The 22,702-nt window shown below is 37.8% G+C and overlaps 9 protein-coding genes across 9 annotated transcripts; 6 read left to right on the top strand and 3 right to left on the bottom strand.

The window, feature by feature from the left end:
* Nucleotides 1-1,339: 1,339 nt before the first annotated feature.
* Nucleotides 1,340-1,687, top strand: RO3G_00445 (uncharacterized protein; the record flags this gene model as incomplete). The annotated part of the gene is made up of 1 exon (XM_067655036.1): nt 1,340-1,687. One exon carries the CDS (start codon nt 1,340-1,342, stop codon nt 1,685-1,687), a length of 348 nt encoding a protein of 115 aa, XP_067511137.1.
* A 460-nt stretch (nt 1,688-2,147) lies between these two features.
* On the top strand, nt 2,148-5,124 carry RO3G_00444 (uncharacterized protein; the record flags this gene model as incomplete). The annotated part of the gene is made up of 3 exons (XM_067655035.1): nt 2,148-2,973; nt 3,024-4,799; nt 4,850-5,124. The coding sequence occupies 3 exons, from the start codon at nt 2,148-2,150 to the stop codon at nt 5,122-5,124; spliced, it is 2,877 nt and encodes a 958-aa protein (XP_067511136.1).
* Nucleotides 5,125-6,237: 1,113 nt separating this feature from the next.
* Nucleotides 6,238-7,011, top strand: RO3G_00443 (uncharacterized protein; the record flags this gene model as incomplete). Its single annotated transcript, XM_067655034.1, has 2 exons — nt 6,238-6,783; nt 6,865-7,011. 2 exons carry the CDS (start codon nt 6,238-6,240, stop codon nt 7,009-7,011), a joined length of 693 nt encoding a protein of 230 aa, XP_067511135.1.
* Nucleotides 7,012-7,521: 510 nt separating this feature from the next.
* RO3G_00442 (uncharacterized protein) lies at nt 7,522-7,781 on the bottom strand (the record flags this gene model as incomplete). The annotated part of the gene is made up of 2 exons (XM_067655033.1): nt 7,522-7,685; nt 7,766-7,781. 2 exons carry the CDS (start codon nt 7,779-7,781, stop codon nt 7,522-7,524), a joined length of 180 nt encoding a protein of 59 aa, XP_067511134.1.
* A 2,358-nt stretch (nt 7,782-10,139) lies between these two features.
* On the top strand, nt 10,140-10,892 carry RO3G_00441 (uncharacterized protein; the record flags this gene model as incomplete). The annotated part of the gene is made up of 2 exons (XM_067655032.1): nt 10,140-10,787; nt 10,833-10,892. The coding sequence occupies 2 exons, from the start codon at nt 10,140-10,142 to the stop codon at nt 10,890-10,892; spliced, it is 708 nt and encodes a 235-aa protein (XP_067511133.1).
* A 1,770-nt stretch (nt 10,893-12,662) lies between these two features.
* On the top strand, nt 12,663-13,954 carry RO3G_00440 (uncharacterized protein; the record flags this gene model as incomplete). The annotated part of the gene is made up of 7 exons (XM_067655031.1): nt 12,663-12,764; nt 12,814-12,968; nt 13,017-13,210; nt 13,310-13,339; nt 13,385-13,445; nt 13,494-13,572; nt 13,622-13,954. 7 exons carry the CDS (start codon nt 12,663-12,665, stop codon nt 13,952-13,954), a joined length of 954 nt encoding a protein of 317 aa, XP_067511132.1.
* An 880-nt stretch (nt 13,955-14,834) lies between these two features.
* RO3G_00439 (uncharacterized protein) lies at nt 14,835-15,812 on the bottom strand (the record flags this gene model as incomplete). Its single annotated transcript, XM_067655030.1, has 2 exons — nt 14,835-15,078; nt 15,130-15,812. The coding sequence occupies 2 exons, from the start codon at nt 15,810-15,812 to the stop codon at nt 14,835-14,837; spliced, it is 927 nt and encodes a 308-aa protein (XP_067511131.1).
* A 906-nt stretch (nt 15,813-16,718) lies between these two features.
* RO3G_00438 (uncharacterized protein) lies at nt 16,719-17,843 on the bottom strand (the record flags this gene model as incomplete). The annotated part of the gene is made up of 3 exons (XM_067655029.1): nt 16,719-17,144; nt 17,202-17,678; nt 17,739-17,843. 3 exons carry the CDS (start codon nt 17,841-17,843, stop codon nt 16,719-16,721), a joined length of 1,008 nt encoding a protein of 335 aa, XP_067511130.1.
* Nucleotides 17,844-21,192: 3,349 nt separating this feature from the next.
* Nucleotides 21,193-22,648, top strand: RO3G_00437 (uncharacterized protein; the record flags this gene model as incomplete). Its single annotated transcript, XM_067655028.1, has 7 exons — nt 21,193-21,323; nt 21,386-21,513; nt 21,575-21,792; nt 21,837-21,971; nt 22,020-22,280; nt 22,335-22,416; nt 22,464-22,648. 7 exons carry the CDS (start codon nt 21,193-21,195, stop codon nt 22,646-22,648), a joined length of 1,140 nt encoding a protein of 379 aa, XP_067511129.1.
* Nucleotides 22,649-22,702: the final 54 nt, after the last annotated feature.

Raw genomic sequence — 22,702 nt, 5'->3', positions numbered from 1 at the left:
ATAGTAATTATTCAGTGCATTTATAAAGGCAATATGTTACCTGAGAAGAGATGTGCTGATTTGAGTATGTTCCCCTCCTGAAACAAATGCTAGAAAACACTAAACAACACCGCGATATCATGCGAGATTATGTAATAAAATGCTTGGTACAAACACAAGATCGTAAATTCTTTTTTTGTATTTGCATCGCAAGTCTATTTATTCTTTTGCTACATGAGCCAGCCTCAGTGAAATAAATCTTATCGAAATGACCATTTGACATCACTGTGGTTCCATAAAATTCATAAAATTGTCCGATAGACAATCTCATTTGCAGCAAAAGAGCAAACTTGAACACACAGAGTCCTTGGATGTATCATTTTTAAAGAAAAAAAAAAAAATAGCAGATTGTACTGCAATTGATGCCGAATGTCAGAGAGATTTTATTCTGTACAAAAAAAATAAATCTACGTTCCACATCAAATATGAGCACATTTTTGAATTTTTTTTCCCTCTCTTCTTCTTTCTTTTTTTATGCCTTTTATCATGAAAGTATATTTGATTTTAATTCTATTATATCACCAATTACAATCGGTACAAGCCATTCCGAAATTCAACAAAGGTTAATTTTCCTCATCATCAATTTCTCCGGTTTATTCAACTTTTTTTTTTTTTTTTTTTTTTTTTTTGTGGGGGGACAATAGTAAATGATCATTATTACAATGGAACCCTTTGTCCAGCTGTCACACAACATAACGTAGCATGTCCTGTTTTATGCGTCAGTGATCAGTGGCTCTGTCCTGAATCCATCGGTCCCAATTCTTGTCTGCCTGGACAATCACTCTGTCCGGACGGAATCTGCGCCGCTCTCTGTTCACCCTCACGTAATCCTTGCTCTTGCCCGTCTAACCCATCTTTGAATAGCTTAAAAGCATGCAATCGTATGCTGATCATCAAGACAGACATTCCTGATTACCATCCAGAGAACGCAACCGCCCAAACGTACGAGGCATGTTCTCGCACGCTGAACATGAATCACACACTCTCAGCTACCTGGGCTGGTACGACCCATCAAGCACAAAATGAAATCATCTGGAATGTGTGCAGTGCTCCGGTCGGAATGAACTTTCCTACACAAGGTACACACTCTCATTTTTTGAAATTAGGGCTGACACCCATCTCTTTAAGCTCCCTTGGTCATTACCTACCTGTCTGTTCATCTCGGCTTTCTTTTTCTGTGGCTACTGTGGATACTGTATAAAAATGCCAGAGAGAAAGTAAGGCTGAATAAAAAAAAAAAAAAAAAGGGAGAGAGAATTCAGGCTGCTGATCGTATGCCTAGAGTTTTCGCAGGTCTCTGATGGACCCAGCAATCTCGGTCCATCATGTTACTGTGGCAAACGAAGTCATCCGTGAAAAGATGAACGATCCATCCGAGACGCAAGAAGCCAAAGATGAAAGCGAGGAACTGATTCAAAAGGGATTCAAGGACGATTGGGTCGGATGGATCATGATGAGCTACATGTCAGCTCTGTCTGTGTTTTGGATCATTGTCCTGCTTGTGCTCTCACTTGATTATTATGGATATGTAAGTCAACGTGTCCTTTTGACCGTCAGCTCAACCGATCGTTTTCATCACAGGTCACCGGCACACCTTTTGGGTTATTTTATGATTCCTATGATCTGTCAAGCAAGGCATTCTGTCTAGCCTGGTTCCTTTCTACGAGCTGGTACCTGGCAATCAACCTCCTGCGGTCTAAAATCAGAGATCACTTTAGGATCTTGACCGATCTCGATCGTTGCAGTCATGTTCAGGTTCAAAAGCAGCGCAAGGTGATCCGGATCCTTCATGGCCAGACCAGTGACCACAGACGACCCCTGGCTGTCCTCGAGCACGTTGTCAGACAGCTCTTGGGGCTTGACACCCTGATGAAAACCGTGCCCGTCCAGGTCGACAGTCAGGGCCACCGGTACTTTGAGTTTCAGTCCACACGATACACGCTGGACTTTGCCCTGCGTCGATTTATACCGGCCGTGGTGGACATGAGCAAGCGTCAGGTTGATTTGGTACGAATGGATCAAGGGCTGGACAGTATGACCGCACGGCGACGTCTGGAGCTGATTGGACCGAACTTTATTGAGGTGCGCGTGCCTAGCTTTTTGGAAGCATGTTGGCAAGAGTAAGGGGTCTGAAGGGTCACGGTACATGTGCTGATGCTGTTCTGTATAGATTGACTGGCTTCTTTTATATCTATCAACTCATGATCTTATGGTGTTACTTTTATTTGGCTTATTGGCAAATCGGTTTATCCGATACAGGCGTCATTTTGCTTGCGGCTGTTATCAAGGTGATTGTGCGTCTGAAGTCTGAAAAGAGAGTGAAAAAGATGGCAGAGCATGTGGATCGTTGTCAGGTGTTGAGAGACGGGCAGTGGGAAACGATATCTACGGCTGACCTTGTGCCAGGAGATGTCCTCCAGATCGTACCTGGCCTTACTGTGCCTGTGGATGCTGTCATTTTGAAAGGTGACATTGTGGTAGACGAAAGTTCCTTGACAGGTAAGGTCAATTTGCTTGATTCGTGCACTCATCTGAATCTCTCCAAAGGCGAGCCTTTACCGATTCGAAAATTCCCTCTTCGAGCGGATGCCGACGGCCTCTTTGACGCTCAATCTTTGTCTGGCAAGACCCATAGTTTATTCGCAGGCACCACAGTCAAGCAAGCATTGGATCCCATCTCTGGCCAGCCTGCTTCAGCGCTGGTTTTGAAAACACGGACCGATACCGAAAAGGGTCAACTTGTCCAAAGGATCCTGTTTCCTCAACCGGTCTCGTTCATCTTCAACGAGCAGCTGAAACTTGTCTTTTGCCTGCTGCTGATCTGGGCTCTTGTCTTGCTTGGATTTGGTGTGTGGTGGTTAGGCGGGACGGGTATGACAGCTTGGTTTTATGGCACGATCTGTGCAGCTCAGGTCATGAATCCTTTATTACCAGGTAAAACACGTTCGTCTTGCTTCCTATCAGACATTCACCTCTTTTTTAAGCTATCCTCGTCGTCGGCCAATCGATCGCTTCTCGAAGATTACGCCAAAGATCGGTTTTCTGTGTGGATTTACCAAGGATCCTGATGGCAGGCAAAGTTCAGGTGTTTTGTTTTGACAAGACGGGCACGTTGACCAAGGAAGGTTTGGAGTACCATGGTGTTTATCCTGTCCAAAACAATGCCTTTGAGGTCTTTACAGATCAATTCAGCCTTCTTTCGGATCTGCTCAAGATCGGCTTATCCTCTTGTCATTCAGTGACTTGTCTAGACGGACAATACATAGGCAACCCGGTGGATATCGTCCTGTTTGAAACTACCCAAGCTGAACTGACAACCAAAAAAAACATCACGTCCGCGGATGGCATTCGACTCCAAGTGATTCAGCAGCATGAATTTCAGCACGCTCGGGCCTCGATGTCGGTGGTCGTCAAGGACCTCGACACCGGCCATGTTCACTTGTTCTGTAAAGGATCCTTTGAAACACTGGCGACCCTATCCTCCCAAGTGCCATCTGATTTTCATGTGCTGAGCTCTCAAAAGGCCAGAGAGGGTTGTTATGTACTCGCGATGGCTCACCGAGACCTGGGTGTTCTAAGTGAGGAAGAGGAGGCCGAGGTCGTGAACCGGTGGACAAGAGATCGACTCGAGTCAGACATGCAGCTCATCGGACTCTTACTGCTCAAGAACCAGTTAAGACCCGATACGACAGAGGCCATCGCACAGCTCAAGCAAGGAGACGTGCGGACGGTGATGATCACCGGAGACAATGCGTTGACAGGCATCTGTATCGGCCAGCAGTGCAGACTCGTGCCCGATCAGGCGTCGGTGATCCTGGGTGATCTGAACGAGGCAGACACACTGGTCTGGACCGAGGTCGAGACAGGATCGATCGTCAAGGATGTGGATGCCGAGCTCGCGACGGACGAGCGAACCGAACTGGCCTTGACCGGACCTGCCTTTCGCTGGCTGGTCGATCGGGGATCCATACAAGAGTACCTCTTTCGGACCCGCATCTTTGCGCGCATGACGCCCGTGGACAAGATGAAATGTGTCGAGCTCTGGATGGAAAGAGCGATCACGGCCATGTGTGGTGATGGCGGCAACGACTGCGGAGCGCTTCGATCGGCTCATGTGGGCATGGCCATGTCGGAGGCAGAGGCCTCGGTCGTCTCGCCCTTTAGTACCCCACGTCGGTCCATTGGAGCCTGTGTGGATCTCTTGATTCAGGGACGGTCGGCTCTGGCGACCTCGTTTGCGAGCTACAAGTACCTGATCATGTACGGCGAAACGATGGCGACCGTCAAGTTTTGTACGTTTTATTATACCATGTCTTTCTCTCAGTGGAACTTTATCTTTATCGATGCCTTCATCACCGTCTTTTGTTCTTTTGCTGTCACTCAAGCCGGTGCCGCTCGATCCTTGTCTGCCCATCGTCCGACGGCCCGCATCTTGGGACCAGAGGTTCTCTTGTCGGTTCTCGGACAGCTTTGGATTAATATGTGGTTCTTGGTCGGTGCTTTCGTGTGGCTTTATACAAAAGATGATTTCTTTCGATGTCATGAGTGGGATGCGCGTGCTATCGACAGCTCCAAATGGTGGCTGCTAGGCGATAGTTTTGAAGCAGACATCTTGACATTCACTGCTCTATATCAGTTTATTAATTCTGCGTTTATATTTAATTATGGCTATATCTTTCGACGGAGATGGTATCGTAATTACTTTTTGATTTTTGTTTGGATGCTTTTTATCGCTATCGTAAGTTACTGGGAGCTAGCAGGTAAAAATCAAAAAGAAGGATGCTTTCATGTGTTCTCATATGCCCATTAGATCCTAATTCCTTTGGATGTCTCATGAGAGTCAACTGCGGTAATCCTGACGTGCTAGTCTCTCTTGGCTATCCCCGCCCAGACTTTTATATCGAACCTTACAACAACCCACTGGGGCATAATGTACTGCCTCGTTATTTTAGATATCAACTCTGGGCCTATTCAATCTGTAATATGGTTGCAGTCAACATCTGGGAAAGATTCTTTATTTTGGGTCCCATCAGGCAATGGCTTAGGCGCCAATATCCTTTAAAAAAGCTTGAAATGAAGCTTTGATATTTTTTTTTAAAAAAAGCCTATTGTTCTAAATAAAATCAAAGTATCCTTTTTTCAATTTAAAAAATCTTTGAGTTCATTCCACTTGTTTTTTAGATTAAATATGAAAGCAAATATACTAAGCTTTACTGAAGAACATGAATGAAAATGATCGAATAGGACTTATTTGGTTCAAAACATCCAACAGTGAATGTCTTGTTTTGCAAGCTTACCCGAGCATGAAGCATTGATTTTACTCCAAAAAGAGACGCGGCATACTGTCATAATCATGGACGGACGCCCAAAAAAAGATAGTGCAAGCGTAATTGCGTGAAATGACCGAATAGCTAAACAAAGTCAATAGACGACTCGATTCAATTTTATGAATGCTGTTTCAACTTTTGCTGATTCTATTTCGAAAAGTTCACGGCTCTGATATGGTTGGTTTATTATTGTAATCAGCATAGGCTTTTAGAGAAAGCATTTGGAAGTAATTGATCATCGCGAAAATAGAAAATGAATAGCAGTATGTCATGAATAATTGCCGTGTTTGGTCATTAATGATGTCTTTATTATTGATCTCAGTCCAGCCTACGTCAGACTATACAATTAATAGTCAGATGATATAATCCAGGATTCATTCTAAATTATTAGTTCCTTTCCTTTTTCTTATTTAATAAATAGTAGTTGTTAGCTATTGACTTGTTACTGTTTTCATATTATAAGTACCAAATATCTCAATAATAAGTGTTTGTGATGTGTCTATTTTGAAACGCCCATACCACTGGTCGAAAATCAGCACTAACAGACACCTACTATTCATGTTCTGCAAGCACATTAATATTCCAAACCATCAAGCTAGTCGGCGTGTACTTAAAATCTCATCAATCAACAATCACCGATATAAAAAAATTACAGGATAACTTAAGACAAACGCAACAACAAAAATAAAAAGTTCATTCTGTTGACTTTTTATAAATGATTTTATAGCCAAAGAATTAAAAGGGCACTCGGGCAGGGATGAACACTCTCATGTCGAATTTATTCCCTTGAAGCGAACTTTTTATGATACGGATTCTGAGGAAAAGATTTGTACCAATTGTTTTTTTTGAAAACCCTCGTGTCATACACAATATGCTGGCAAGGTTTCCTTACGTTAAATTATTGCAAAAGTGGAAATATGTCGAACTATCAGCTGAATACTGTGATTTACTCAACTATGATTGGACCTTTCACCCCCAAATGAAATATTTTGCTGCTCATTTACTGGTTGGATCCATTATCAACAATATAATTAATAATGAAACTATTGTGGTCAACATCATTGAAAATTACGACAGGAAGAAAATTGTTGACATACACCGAGAACCATCTGGAAACAAAAAGCACAACGCCACCCCAACTTCATTACTCCCTCCATGCAAGACTAGATACTTGGATGTGTGGTCTACAACCCTAAATAGCAAAAGTGGACCGACGCTGGTTATTGGCATACAGATATTCAATGCTCTTATCACTTCATCTATCCGATTGGACCAACCGACAAGACCAAGCGTGGGTGGTGCAACAACAAACTTTCAACTGCTCAGAGTTGACTTTAATTTGTCAACAGGTATTTACTTGGATGAAGAATCTATCGAAAAAACAAAAAGCCTAACCAAGAACATCAACGCGACATCAGTCAGCAACACTAACATCATGTATCCACTTTGACAGTTACGCATAAATTTTGACGCACGATCATCTACTATCTATATCGAGCTTCTGGACCCATCACCAAGTCACACCAGTGCTATCCCTATTCAATCTACATTCTCTATGATTTCGATCGTGGAAGAAATCCAGTGTCCAAAATATTTGCTAATATTGGGACATCTATCCTCAAAAATGGAGATCAAGCTTCACTAAAAAAAGGCTCTGGTGGATGAATGCGTATCAGGTACTATTGGGAAAGTAAAAAGCTTTTTGATTGACATTGATGCTCTCTTTGTGGATGGAGTACAGGAGGTTTCAATTCTGAGAAATCAAAAGCTGAATAACAGGCTTGAGAAACTGGCCACTTGGTTACATCTTTATATCATCACCACCAATGATTCTGCTGAAACAACTACTGCACAATCATTTGTCTATTTCAAAAATTGACTTTGATTCTCCTCTTCTCAAAAATATTTTTTAGTATTGTTGTAACGACTATCATTTTATTTCACTTCAATCCTCTTTACAGTACCTGCTTTTTATTGTTGTTGGTGTTATCATCATCAAATAAAGTACTAGTTTATTTTTAATTTTTCATCTTATCAATCAACTAATGTCGTTTATATGGACTGAAATGTTATCATTAGTTCTAAAATTTATTATCTTGGTTCCACGTATTCTAATGGCTTCAGGTATAATTACTTTAACTCTAGTACTTTTTTTTTACCACGCCATAGATCGCTCAAGATTTATTTGGAAAGCGGTTTCATCTATGAAAACACAATTGCTCATGAATTCCATATCCGTTTCCTTTACCCACTTTAAAGCAAATGTATATCTTTGCTCAATATTTTCAGGGCTGTTCCTCTGAATCGAATACATGTGAGCTTTTTTAAAAGCCAAGTTGCATTCACATGTCATAAGGTTATAAACGACTGTCTTTCCTATTTTAAACCAGTAAACTTACTAGTCAGGCTAGCCATGGCTTGGTCAACTACAGCAGATGGTTTGTCATCCTAAAAGCTGATAAAGTGTTTCTTATGCACTTTATTCAGAATCGAAAGACGACCCATCTTTCTTCCGTTATTTAGTTCTAGGGTATCTGATGGATTTTCCTGGTCCTTTTTAATCCAGTTGTAAGCCGTACGTCTATTGACCCCCAGCTGTTTTTTGGCTGCTTGCCCTGGAGTTATAGTTTTTTCGTAAACTAAAAAAAAAACAGTTGTTCTTTGACAGCATCACCATGTTTCCAGTATGAACGAAATTCATTTTCACTTTTTTATTAGACTTCTCACGTAAGAATTTGTTTTTCATTGTGAGGTTTTCCTTTTGTTTTTGTTTTTTTTTTTTTTCATATGATTTACAGTCCAAATGTTCATTATAGTTGATAATATAGTCAATGGGATATGCTTCAATGTCCATATCCATCTTGAAATGCACATTTCCACTTTTATCTACAGCTTAATCTTTCCCATTTTCATAGATAAAACGTACGCTCATCTTTGCTTTCAACATATGCAAGTTAAAAGTGAGAAATCTATTTGCAAAGAGCGTGCCATCGAATTTAAACACTTGTGAAAATAAAATTCAGGGACTGTGAAAACCAAACATAAGTTTGTATAATTTTGTTTTGTAATGACAGTTACTAATTTGTATGTTATACTTAGTTTCGCTATATGGTGAAGTGATAACAGAAGCCAATTAACAGAAGACTGTAAAAGACTATTAATGTACAATAACAATAAGATTAACAATAACACTAGTTCTTGACTTCAATTGCTTGAACGTGCAACAAAAAAATCTACTCGACCCCCAAAATTAATTTTAGTGGGAAGAAAGCCCCCTTTTTTTATTACTTCCTCGATCCTACCTTGGTAAGATCTGCTCAACTATAATTCAATTTATCGCACGCAAACGCTTTCCTACCGTCAGCTTCCAAACATGCCAAAGATCACGCAAGGAAGGCGGACTTGCCATTCTTGACCCTGGAACACAACACGCAGTTCTACAACTTCGATGATTGCAGCCATTACTTCTTCCTTCCTCTGATCTACCTTATTGTGATACCTTCATTTGTGATATTCTTTGTCACTGCTTGCGCCTTTTCTCAGTTTCACCTTCTTATATTTTACCTCTGCTGCTTCCTAACATGCGTTCAAACACAATTAAGTCATTTGGTTGTTTCAGTTCATTGTTCAGAATAATGGATAAGATTGATTACAAAATTGATTAGCAAGCCTTTGATATTCGTATGGTCAATGGACTACCACTGACACAAGTCTGTCCTTATCTGCTCCTGCCAAATCAGGCTTTCAAGGCCTCCTACTGATCTGGAGTCCTTGTAAAGCATGTATATGAATTTGGTATGGCATGTGGTAAGTTTCGATGTAGATCCCCCACACCTTCGGATCTTTTTCGCTTTAAAAACAAGAATTAATTTGAACAGCTCCAACTATGTCGTACAAGAAACCACCTTCTTCCACACAATTCGATCCACATGATCTCGTCAGTGCTACCACTTCCTGCGCTTACTGAAACATATTTTGACAATAGCCTGGATTCACTTTGATCAGATGGGACTCTTATTGCTTCGTTGAACACAAAACGGTTTCGTGAATCTCAACTCCCCAACTTATCCACGTTGCCAGCATTACATCCACACGCTACTCTGGAGACTTTATCATCACAAATGCCGTATAAGGAACGACTTAAATTAATCCCAAACCGATTTCCAGACCCTGGTTTTGTATATTGTGGCGGTATCGATTCTGAAGAACACTTTATCTGGCCTTGTCCTTTCAAGCATGGAATTTGGCAAACAATTTCTTCTCGCTTTTTCGTTGATCCTGCCAGGTTGACTTACAGCCTCATTCAACTCCCTTCTTCCTCCGGCATTGAAGTCGCCCCTTCACTCTCTGTGACATACTTAGATATAATAGCTTCTGTGCTGCTCTCTCTCTATGGCAACTTCACTGGAGGTTTATTTTTGAAAAGCATCAATTTTGGACTCAGGAAGTAGTAGCAAGAGCCACTAGACAAATCCAAGATTCACAAAGAAAACAGTAGGCAGTCACTAAACAGCTAATCCATGCATTTCTGCTCAGTTCTCTACCTCAGGTTTTGTTGCCATGATCAAACTTTGCACGGATTACAAAACAAGATAACAAAGCGAACAAAAAAAAAAAACCTGCTTATAATTTATTTAACGCTTACAATGATGTATGCCTTGCGGCACCTGAATAAAATCCTTTTACATAAAAAAAAAAAATCAAATAAATTTATTCATCGCCGATTTTTTTTCTTTTTTTTTTTTTTTTTCTCCTTATTTAGATTACTTTAAAATGCTGTCAAATCCCGAGAAAAAGACAAAACAATTACCACCTCCTTCTGTTTTATTTGATAATAACAATAGTAATAATAATTATTATAATATTATATCAACAGATCATAAATCAGACTATATCTTACCTCCTCCTTCAAGTCTACCTGGTTATCATCTACCTCCTCCTCCTCCTCCCTCTACTACTACCACTACCACCACTACTACTACTACTACTACTCAATACACACCTTATTATTCACAAAAACCATTTCCAGTTGTGCCCATAGAAAAACCAACGACCAATAAACGTAAAAGACGTCAGAATAACACAGAAAAGAAGGCAGCCTATCATTATGAAGTATTAGAACTAAAACAAAAAAAGAAGACGAGCAAGAAACAAAAAAAGGAATCTGAAGCTGTATCTGCTGCTGCTGCCACTCTCGCATCATTTGCTTCAGCTACATCTTCTCCAATCACTTCATGTGACGAAGAAGAAGATGAATTGGATGAATGCAGTCATTCAGAAACCTGTGCATTACTCGGTGGACCTTTTCAGTGTACATTTTGTCATTACAACTACAAACATCTCAACTGTTTACAAAAACACGGATGGGAATACCATCATACATCAACCATGCCAAAACAACAAAAGACCCAATTAATAGAGGTAAGTTGAATGTGCTTGATAATCACAGTATTCATTGTTTATTAGGCTGCACAAATATTGATGGATATCGCACGTTACAGCATGAGGATGCATGTCTTGGAATAAAAAAAAAAATAAAAAAATTTTTTTTTTCATTGTCAGAAAATTTAATGCACCACCCGAAAAAAGAAAGAGGTTTATTGTTTATCCGTGATTTTGTTCAAAATAGGTTTATAGAATTGACCAGTCAATGTTCACTAGGAATTAGTGGATCTTTTGATGTACGATAATATAGCCTACAGTGACTTGGGATCAATCATTTTCCCTTGACAGCCATATGAAAAGTAGAATTTCATTTAACATCTTTTTTATTCTGTTCAATGAAGCCTGTGTGTTATTTTATCCTGTTCATTTATAGATTGAATGTCTATGAACAGTAAAATAAAATTTAGAGTATTCAGAAATACATTTAAACTGAAACAGTACAAAGTCAGCTCGTCTTTTTTTTTTGTTTGTTTGTTCTTGTATTCTGTTCAATAGAGCACAATTAGTAAAGTGAAAAGTAGGTTATGTTTGTTCAATTGGTTTTAACAAAAGAAAAGAATTAGAAAACATTCAATTCATCTCACATCAAAACTCGTTTCCAAAGCTAAATAAAGACAATGTTGATAGACTGCTGGAGTTTAATGTGATTGATTGTTAAACAAAGTCTTTACATCCTCTTGATTGACAATAACTTTTGTAATTATAAAAGGAATCAAGAAAAAAAAAAGAAAGAAAGAAAGAAAAAAAAAAAAAAGAAAAATTGATTGCTGTACCTGAATTGACACAAAAAGACAAAATAGAAAAATGCCTGTCAATTAACATGTAACACAAGCAGGTCTGACCGATTGGGTCTTTAAACACGGTCAAGGTCAATCAAACAGGCAAAAAAAGACAACAAGAATTTAATCCAAGCCATCTCTTTTGCTTTCTTTATTCGTCTTTTGTTTTACGTTTCCGTTTTTAGATTTAGTTACACGGTCTCTTAAAAACTTGTTTTTAAAGTTACGGACTCTCATGATTTTTGATGCACTCAGAACAGGTTTCTCATTCATCATCTTGCCTCCTTTTTTTGTACGCGTATAAATAAATACTGAAAAAGAAAAGGATGAGGTCATTAGTGTAATTTGAAGATTGATTGAGGGGAGAGGGGTTGCTTGATACACACATCCTTTCTCCCCCCCCTTTTTTTTTAAAAAAAAAAATGAATGTCAATTGTAAATCCTCTTTTCTTTTTTGGATGATCTATACTGTCTTATTCTTTGATATCAAATCATCCTAAACAGAATCAAAACGAATCAATGATAACAAGAATGTAATGTCAACAAGTTCAGTACCTGTTTACGAATTAGAAAAAAAAATGTCTTCACGACTTGTACAACCAATCGATATGTCATTCGAAAGGGGAAGGGGATAAAAACATCCCCCCCCTCTTCCCTCCTCTCTTTTATGACATCCAGTCATACACTCAGGTTCTCTCTTTTTATTTTCCTGGGGATATTAAATCGATAGGGACGATAAGAATAACTTGTCAAGGTACCAGTGGTTTCTGTAAACTGATTCTGATTAAAGTGTAACATAAGATAATATTTGTTAAACCTAAAAGACTTTCTTCTTTACTGTTTTGTTTGTGTTTATCATTCTCTCTCTCTCTCTCTCTCTTTTTCTTTCTTTTTTATAGCCTTTTTGCTGCGCATAAAAAAAGGTTAAAGGCCTTAGCCCCTTGAGAATAAAACAAAAAAAGGAGTAAATCAAACTAAACGGTCAAAATAGATGACCTTGTCACACATACCTGCTCTAGCATTGATATAAAAAAGAACAACCACGTCTTTTTCTTCTTATTTTATAATCAACATGCTCACCTTCACTTCAAATACCAATGGCTTAAAGAACACTATCCTTTCACTCGAAAGACAACAAAATGGACTTGGTTCTGTCGAAAAACCTAAAGAAGATGTAAGAAGAAAGTTGAATAGGACACAAAAAGATTAAAGGCCTCATCTAGATCCTACTTGAACCATTTCAATATCTTTGTGCTAACCCAGGAAAAGACATTCGTTCCAAAATGATTGAAGCCTTCAATTTATGGTTACAAGTCCCAGAGGATGATCTGAAGGTGATTACAAGAGTGATCGAGATGCTTCACAGTGCTAGTTTATTGTATGTTTATATCATACGCTTTAGCCATGTCTGATACATTACCTATAGGATTGATGACGTAGAAGATGACTCTATCCTTCGTCGTGGTGTGCCTGCTGCTCATCACATCTATGGTGTTCCTCAAACGATCAATTGTGCTAATTATGTTTATTTTCTGGCATTATCAGAACTTACAAAGCTGAATAAGCCAAATATGATTATTATCTACACTGAAGAATTAATCAATTTACATCGTGGCCAAGGTAAACACTTGTCTTTTTTTTTTAAAAAAAAAATCAAATCCTCATTATCATTTCAAGGCATGGAATTATTTTGGAGAGATACTCTGACATGTCCTACAGAGCAAGAATTCCTTGATATGGTGAATGACAGTAAGTAATAGGAATGAACATGATGCCTCTTATTCATCCTAATAGAAACCGGTGGGCTTTTAAGGTTGGCTGTTAAATTAATGCAAGAAGCAAGTCAGTCTGATATGTAAACAAAACAAAACAAAAAAAAAAAAATTATTCACGTGTAATTTAGTGATTATACTGGACTTGTCAGTAAAATTGGTATTCACTTTCAAGTGAGAGATGACTACATGAACTTACAGTCAAAGCAGGTAAATCGAATTCTTTCTTTCTCTACATTTTATTCACAACACACACCAGTATGCGGATAACAAGGGCTTTTGTGAAGATTTAACAGAAGGAAAGTTTTCCTTTCCAATCATTCATTCCATTCGATCTGATCCCAACAGTCGTCAATTACTCAACATCTTGAAGCAAAAGAGTGATTCGGTCGAACTCAAACAATTCGCTTTACAACTTTTGGAAAAGACCAACACCTTTGCTTATTGTCGTCAGTTCTTGGCCGTCTTGGAAAAGGAAGCAAGGAGTGAGATTGCGTCACTGGGAGGAAACAAGACGTTGGAAAAGATCATGGACGTGTTGAGTATTAAAGTTGAAGAAGGAGATGCTGATGCTTCATTATCAAATAAATAAAAAGAAAATCTCTCACTTTATTTTTTATTATAAAGCAATAACTTTACAGGATTATGACCTCGACTTAATTCGGTTGCTTCCATTTTTCTCGCCAGAGTAAAATCGATACAGTCATGCTTGAATTGATTCAAGATGTCAGTGTAATTAGAATAAAACTATTGGGAAAGTGATAGGATTAGCATAGAACAACAGAATAGAATCGACTTGCCTTGATTCCCTCAACCAGATTTGTTCGAATCTCATTTACTTTTAAATAAGCCGCTTCCAGATTACAAATCGCCCTTTCTCTTTTCGACAGCACTTGAACGTTATCGATTTCGAGTGTGAGTTGTGTATAGGATTGCCTGAGCTGGTATATGATGTCATCTTGCTCCTGAGCATATGTCTGCATACGATCTTGGTAGCCCTGATAATTTCTCAAATAGGAATCAAACACATTCGAAAACTGTTCGACCTCCAATTTCACCGTCGGTGAGCCCTTGGTCAATTCCTGGCATCGATCCAGCAAAGCGGACGAGATATCATCTCGGTCTGTCATCTCGACTACTTCTCTTTCCAATGCTTGACGGTGTTTCAGATTGTCTTGTAATCGTCTGAATTGCTGTCGTACCTTGGCCGTTGTCTGCAAAATGTCTTCGTCTTGATGTAGATGAGGTAAATGTCGCATGATTTCTTCTACTGGTTTGGATAACATCGCAATCGCTTTACCCCAATTGGCTACCTTGGCTTGAACAATACGATCAGCCTTTTGTGCGGCTTGGATGGTATCATTGTATTGTGTTCCCAAAGTTAATAGATGCTGATTGAGTGACCTTGAACTAGGTCGGCTCCATACTTTGCAGCATCAGTACATGCACATGTATAACACTAGACTTCACTGTCACTTACATTTTCCATATTGTTTACTTAGCATCACATCCTGTTCATTCTCTTCTTCAAGTGCATTAAATCCTTCTTCAATTAGGTCAAGTGCCTTTTTGGACATGTCTTGTACCTTGTGTAGCATATCATTCAGTGTTTGAATACCTCCCAAATGCTGTACTTCTTCTGCATGATCTAATAATTCCTTTGGAAGGTCATCTATAACATCCAAAGAATAAGGCAATCGAAACTCGCTTATGAGCCTATATCAAACCAATCAATGATACATGTTTGATCGCATCTGTCCCGCTTACTTTTGATGTTCAGCGTTCAATTCCTTATTCTTTCCTAGAATCTCAACATGAACAATATAATTCTTTTTATCTTTATACACACTTGCTGCCTGATGAACAGCAAACGGAACTAGCTTTTCAAAGAGAGGTCTTTTTATAAACAAAGCATCATTCGGCCTTTCGGGCAAGATCAACCAATAGTTTGGATCCAAAATAAACTGGGGCAGGATAGGTTTGGCCATGTCGGACCTTAGGATAGGAGCGAGTTGATCCGGTTGAGGTATCGTTTCCATATAGACCACGTCATTATCCTTTTCTGCTCGTATCAAATCTCGATCGATTGATTGGTCCAATGTCGTCATCTGCTGTACAAAGGAAGCATGCAGTGTGATCTCTGTGAGCGCTGACAATTTTTGAAGAGCGAATGAGAGACTTGATTTAGCTAGACGCAACCGAGTGATTTCCTCTCCATAACGACCCGACGAGATGGCCTCATTGGCCTTTTGATATTGTGCCACAGCGGCAAAATAATGATGTTTGATCTCACCAATCGTCTTCCAATCATCTGGGATCAAGGCATGGAGGTGGTCCAAGAAGGCACGGTAGCAATCAGAGACCTTGATGGCCAATCGAGCGACCGTACCATGCTTCATATGCTCCATTACTGCCTTTTGCCAAATACATTCGTGTGCTTGTGCAATCATGATTGCAATCAATGCATCGACCAATTCAAAATCACTAGGTAAATTGCCTCGAAATTCCATACACGTTTGAATATAACTTAAACAACCAGCTGCGTGCTATACTCTTTATGTTCAATTTGCTATTTGAATACATTCTTTTTTTTTTCTTTTTTTTTTTTTTTTTTTTCTATACCTGAAAATGTTGACAGGCTTTCCTGATTCCTTCAGTTGAAATTGAACTTTGCAAGGTTGCCAAGTTGCTATATAAACTAGCCATTCGGAATAATACACATGATTTCTCGTAGTTTAAATTGCTTATTGTCTCTAAAAGTAATTTCACGTGTCTGTTCCCATGGTTTCCTCTCTTTACACTTACCTGGACTATTGTGATTGTTCGCAGCAAAGATAGGGAACCAACTGATACCTAAATTTATCTAATAAACAGTGAGTGTGATTGTAGAGAAGAAGGAGAAGAAAATTACATCAACAGGAAACCGAGATCCTAAAAACTGCAATTGGTTAAAATAACTTGAAAAGGGTTAATGAAATGAGTGTGTTTGTGGATCTCTTTGTAATTTACATGGACAAGTCCTCTAATAAAAAAGAATAGTCCAACTGTTCATGTTCCAAACACCGTTTTCTGAGTGCGTCTAAAAGTAGACAGTCATTTTCATACATTTTTGTATCTTCAGCATAACTGGTTGAAATATATTTCAATAAAGCAGGCGTCCAACATAATCTATCTGGTTTCTTTATTGGAATCGACAGAAAGTTAACCTCTGCCTTTCTCATTTCTTTTGTACTAAATAAAGCTGAACAAAGAGTGGAATACAGTTTTTATATAAAAGCAAAGAAAAAGAACAAGAAAAATAAAAAAAAAAAAAAAAAAGGAAAAAAAAAAAAGGGAAAAAGGTCATGCATTTTTATTTATGTTACACTTTTATTTACAACAGTTTTTTCCATATAAATCTGCATTTCTCTAGCGTATCTTGCTTTATCCAACTCTGCCTTTTCGGTCCAGGGCTGTCGTTGTTCGGGTGACATGGCATGCCAAGTAGCCGAAATCGATTTGCTGATAGGCCCCACAGTAGAACCAGGAAAATTTTGGGATACTTTTGGATAGACGTCTGCGAGATAATGAAGGTAGGCTGACATTGGATGTTTTGGACCAAAAGGGTGTTTGTTTCTCTTCTTTTTACGTCCTCTTGGATCCTTTTGTCCATTTCGTTTCTTGTTATTTTTTGATTGTTCTTGTTTTGGTGTTGACTTTTGAGTGTGTGTGTAGTCTGGATACTTTTTTAAGCGTTCTTCTTTAATAATAGAAGCTTGATTTGTATAATGTTCTCTTTGATCCTATTTTATAAACTATCAGGAACCCCCCCTTTCATGTACACCATTCTATCCTTTTACATCAGCTAAATTCCTCCAACTATCACCTATTTCTTTACTGATTTCAGCCACAGTCATCTTTGGATTGGATTCCAACAGTTTACGTCTCATGTCTCGATTAAACAAGAGGTACGCATTCGGTGATCTTTTTGAGTTTTCTTTGGTTGCCATCAGGATTTGATTGATTTGAATATGGCTCGTGCTACTCTGAATGCTACTGACAGTACTGGAAGTAGGTGAAGTGTTTGTGCTATTTGCTGTTTGTTTTAATTCAAGTAACGAAGAATATTTCGAAAAGGGTTTGTTTGGCTCTTCTTTTTCTTCCTTTTGTGCTTCTCGAATAGCTTCAGGTGAAACGATATGTTTTGGGATGTGACTTGGTTGTGAAACATCACTACATTGTTTATTGAGCTTTTGTTGTATATCATCGTTGATTGGTGGTAGATAATAAAATCTTGATGGTTCAAGCATTAAGTTATCATGTATTATACTTGCCGACTAATGCAATATAAATTTTTAATTTTTTTTTTGTTTCTTTTTTTCTTTTTCTTTTCTTACTTTTTGTTGTTGTTCAGGTAAAATACTCAAATGATTAGAAAATGGAAATGGATTTGGTTGACTTGTTTTATACAACGAATAATTAAATACATCTTCTTGTCCCATTTTTATGATTGTGTAATATAAAACAAAAAGGAACAAAAGAAGAAGAAAAAAAAGAAAAAGAAAGAGAGAGAGAGAGAGAGAGAGTAGCGTACGTTTTTTTTTTCTCACCTTATGCATTGCTAAATGTAGATAATTGTACAAAGAGAGAAAAAACCATTTGATGTAACCTACAAGTTAATTGGTCAATGATCATCTAACTTATCACTTGTCCTACAAAAACAAACCTCATGATTTAGCCATTCTTTACAGAAAAAGAAAGATGAAATGTGTGTCTATGGCCTAGTGACAAAAGAATTCGTGATTCCTGTCTTTTTCATTTATGTTATATCAAAGAAGGGGTGAGAAATGGACTTTTAAAAAAATAGTGGTACGATGAAAGAGACAGCAAAGAATCGGTCACTTTCGCACGGTTAATGTAGCACGGGGCTTGCTCTTGTGCTTTAACCAAAAGTGCATTTCTGTAGCCAAGCAAAATCAATAAATTTTCATTAATAATGAAATCCATTTTGATATTTGCTTACGTTGATTAAAAATCATTCTATCCGACTTTTGTTTATTTTACACCTTTTGTACATACTTTGCTTGGAGAAGCAGCCTTTTTATTTACAACAAAAAAAAAAGCCTACGATTAAAATTGATTTACATTGAAGCCATTAATACAATTGTAATTGATTTTCATTTTTGGTACTTTTCATGCTTGATGTTTCACAGTTTCTTGTCGATTCAACCCTTATCTTGACCAGAAAAAAAAAAGAAAAGTACTGGTTTACAACACGATAGATCCGATCGATTCAAGCATTTTTACCCAGCAATCTATCCCCAATTATTTTTATTTCATCACAATTCAAATTGCCATCTTCTCTCTCTTTTGCTTTCTCTCTCTCTCTCTCTCTCTCTCTCTCCAAATAAGTGTTGATTGCTTCATCTTTGATTGTCCTTTATGTCTGTAATTGAGACAGATTCATCTTTTCAAAGGGCTCAAGAAGCAGTACTGCAAAGACTGTGCACGAGCATTTTGTATCACAACCCATTTCAATCTCGAATATCTACAACTTTCAAAATTATTCGCCCATTCTTTTAAAAAAATCACACTCAAAATTATTTTAAAATCTACGCATTTTTTTATGCGCGATACACGTCAGTTGAGACAGCAGGTTCAAGGTTCAAAGAGCCTTCAAGCTTGAGACAAGACATCGAAGAAGCTTTTGAAGATGATTGATTAAAATCTTGTTGTATGACTCTCCAACTCTTGATCTCAGGTTTCTTGACATATTTACTCTCTTTAGCTTACTTTTATATCGATCAAAACTGTACAACTGAATTTAGCTTTGGAAAGTAAGGATGAGGGTATATGCAGTCAAATTCATATTCTTCAATGTATTTTGGATGTATGGCTGTATGAGAGTAGATAAATTATACATGGCTATACAAGGATATATGAAGCTCTTTATGTTGATTCACATTGTCTAAATTGCTGGCTACAAATTCAACTCGGCGGTCAGTAATTGTACTACTTTTGTCATTTACTCTTCTTTACTATCTTTCTTTTTTTTTTGGAAGTGATTGAAATCCTCAGTTGTTTTATTCTTACATGAACAGAACCAGATGAGCGGATTGCTCACAACATCATTGTCATTTTACGTTTGCTTTGGACATGCCAATGACTGCACAGGTCTCTATCTGAGGCCAAATAATAGAACGTATAAGATTGGCATGGAAAATTTGTTTTGTTTATAGACACACAATTACTTGTATAACCCATGTCCGTTTACACCAAGAAATATGCTTTTTTTTTTTTTTTTTTTTTCTCAAACAGTTACAATGTTTACAAAAGAAAAAGGTCTGATTTGAAATTGCGCTGTAGCTTGAAAGAGTATACTCAGATTCTGACAAGATTAAAGGAACCTTATCTGATTATCGCTCCTGCAACATGAGAAAAGGATTGTCAATTGGAAGGCAAATTAAATGACTAAAACAGGCATAGTTAGCCTCCAACGTGATGTTTACAAGAAGAAATCAGCGGGTATTAAAGTACTACATTCATATCAAGCATATCTGTAAGGTTCAAGATTGATAGGGATATTGCAAAGTGTGTACAAGGCCTCGGACATTAATTGACAGCTAAAAATAATTATCTTTGAATATATCCTGTTGCCGTAAGCTTACTATGGTTGAGAAGAAGAAGAAGAAAAGGGAAATAAAACCACGCATAGAATAGCTTCTAATTTTAAGTACAACAAAATAATATGATTATCAGCACACCATTTTCTTCTTTCGAAAGGGCAATAACTTGTTTTGCTTTTTTAAATGCTGTTTTTACTTTTTTCGAGTCATTTGTTATTTTTCTAACTTACTTTCCAAAAGGTCCTTCATCCTATCTCTTGTCTGAAGAAGCCTTGCGATAGTCGTTACATCTTGATTTCTCTTTGCTGCAGAATCAATGGATTAAACATATTACAACATGGGATAGGTGTGATCAATAGCAAAAGTTTATTTCTGCATATAAAATATATTTGTAAATCCACAGTGATCATTTATAATCAGACTGGAGCATCTTTTTAGAAATACTAGTCAAAACCCAATAGAATTCTTTTGTCAACAACCATTCTATAAACATATCTGTTTCTGATTTGCCATCCCGAGAAAATAAAATAAATTCTTCAGCAAAAATAAATAAATAAATAAAAAAGAGTTCGTACTTTCATCTCTTTCTTTCTACTCGAAAATGAATGGTCAACCGATAAGAACGCGCTGTAAAGAAATATTGGATATACCTGTTTGGGATTCTTCCCTGGAGAAAATTAGCGAGAATTACTATTTGCTTTACTCACTAAGGCAGTCTGTTAACAAAAGAAAACGTAAATTTACCGAAGATGGCAGTAGCGAACAAAAGTCTGTGGATTGCATGGTGATATCTGTGCCGCCGACGCGTCAGTTGGAGCAATAAAAAATCAAAGAAGACATAACGATAGGGTATTCTTTGGCTAATGGACGTCAAAATTTTAGTTCACTCTCGGTAAAGACCAGTGCACTGATGGTGTGAATAAAAGGAAACATTTGTTAAAGATGTATTGTTGTACAGTCTTCTTTTTCTTTAGACTCTATCTTTCAATAGAACCATTCCGCATGTATAATGGCTTACAGTTAAAGAAGCGGGAACACATATTGAACTCTTGGTTTGATATCTTTTCTTTCCTAGCTCTGCGTTACAGTTTAAATTTGGATAGACTTTCTATTTTGAGGCAGATAATTCAGAGTCCGTGAATATTCAATTACCGACGTTTTGAAATTCGTCATTTAAATGCCCTTATCTTTTATCCTCTTTCTTTTACTTTCTTATTTCAACACAATGAAGCTTATCTCATTAACCCTTTTATCCGTTTCAGCTCTTTCTGCACTTGTAAACGCAAGCCCTTTATTTGATCAGCTTCGGATTTTTACTTCTACCTCTGAAACTGAACGTCGACTTGTCAAATACAGGTTACTTTTTCTACTAAAACAAAAAAAAAAAAAAAAACAGACCAACTAATACCGAACTATAGTGAAGATAGTCCTGCCAAATGGATGACTGAAGCCGATAAAGAGGCTTTGATCCGTGCTGGTATCAAATTCATGGATATTACGGACTATCCATCTACTCCTGTCAACTCTTTTGCCAGCTGGGTACCTTGTAAGCATCTTATCGTCTTTGTTTTTGTTTTTTGTTTGATAACTAAACATGAGACTCTCAGATATTCCTACCAAAGTAGAATATAAAGATGAAGTCCAACCTTTCATCGGCAATTTGACAATTGAAACAATGAAAGACGTGTTGACTACATTCACCAGCTTCCGAAACAGATACTATAAATCACGTTATGGGGCCCAGTCGTGCCGTTGGTTAATTGAACAAATAAGAGAGATTGCGTCCGGTTATGATCATGTGTCCGTGGACGAATTTGAACACAATGTAAGTGGTAGATGCTGTTACACACCGTCTAACGATCTGATTAGTGGGACCAATTCTCGATTGTGGCTCGATTTGAAGGTTCCAACCAGGAGCTTGAAGATGAATTGGTCATTGTTGGTGCTCATCAAGACTCTGTTAATATGTGGTTTCCTTCCTTTGGTCGTTCACCTGGTGCTGATGTAAAGTATAAATGATGAGTGGTACGATAATTCTAATATGCAAAATAGGACGATGGTAGTGGTACAGTGACTATTTTAGAAGCCTTCCGTAGTCTTGTTCACAATGGCTTCAAACCTGAAAGACCTGTTGAATTTCACTGGTACAGCGGTGAAGAAGGAGGATTGTTGGGTAGTCAAGCTGTCTCTAGAAAATACAGTGAAGAAGGAAAGAAAGTGGTTGCCATGTTACAAAATGACATGACTGGATTTATTGGTAAAAGTAAAGAAAAGGAAGTCATTGGTATTGTTACGGATCATGTGGATGAAAAGGTAAAAAAAAGAAAACTACGCTTTTATTTTTTACAGTTATTTACTTTCTTAAAGCTGACTGAATTTCTTAAAACCTTGGTTGACAATTATGCTGATATTCCTTACAGTTTAACTGAATGCGGTTATGCTTGTAGTGGTAGGTTCATTAAAAGATGAAAAGAATACTAAACTAAGATTGATCAGATCATGCCTCATGGCGTAAACTTGGATTCCCCTCTGCTTTTACGATTGAAAGTGATTTTGATAACTCTAATCCTTACATTCACGGCACAAATGATGTCATTGAAAATCTTTCATTTGATCATATGAAAGAGTTTGCCAAGGTTGCTGTTGGATTCGCAGTAGAACTTTCTCACGTACGCGATTAGATCCCTTTTTATTTCAGATAGCGCACTTGAACGTCGTATAGTCTGCATAAACTG

The sequence above is a fragment of the Rhizopus delemar genome, genomic scaffold (genome assembly GCF_000149305.1).
Source record: "Rhizopus delemar RA 99-880 supercont3.1 genomic scaffold, whole genome shotgun sequence".
Taxonomy (NCBI): Eukaryota; Fungi; Mucoromycota; class Mucoromycetes; order Mucorales; family Rhizopodaceae; genus Rhizopus; species Rhizopus delemar.
Note: the sequence above shows the minus strand (reverse complement) of the source record. Positions and strands in the feature narration are given on the sequence as shown.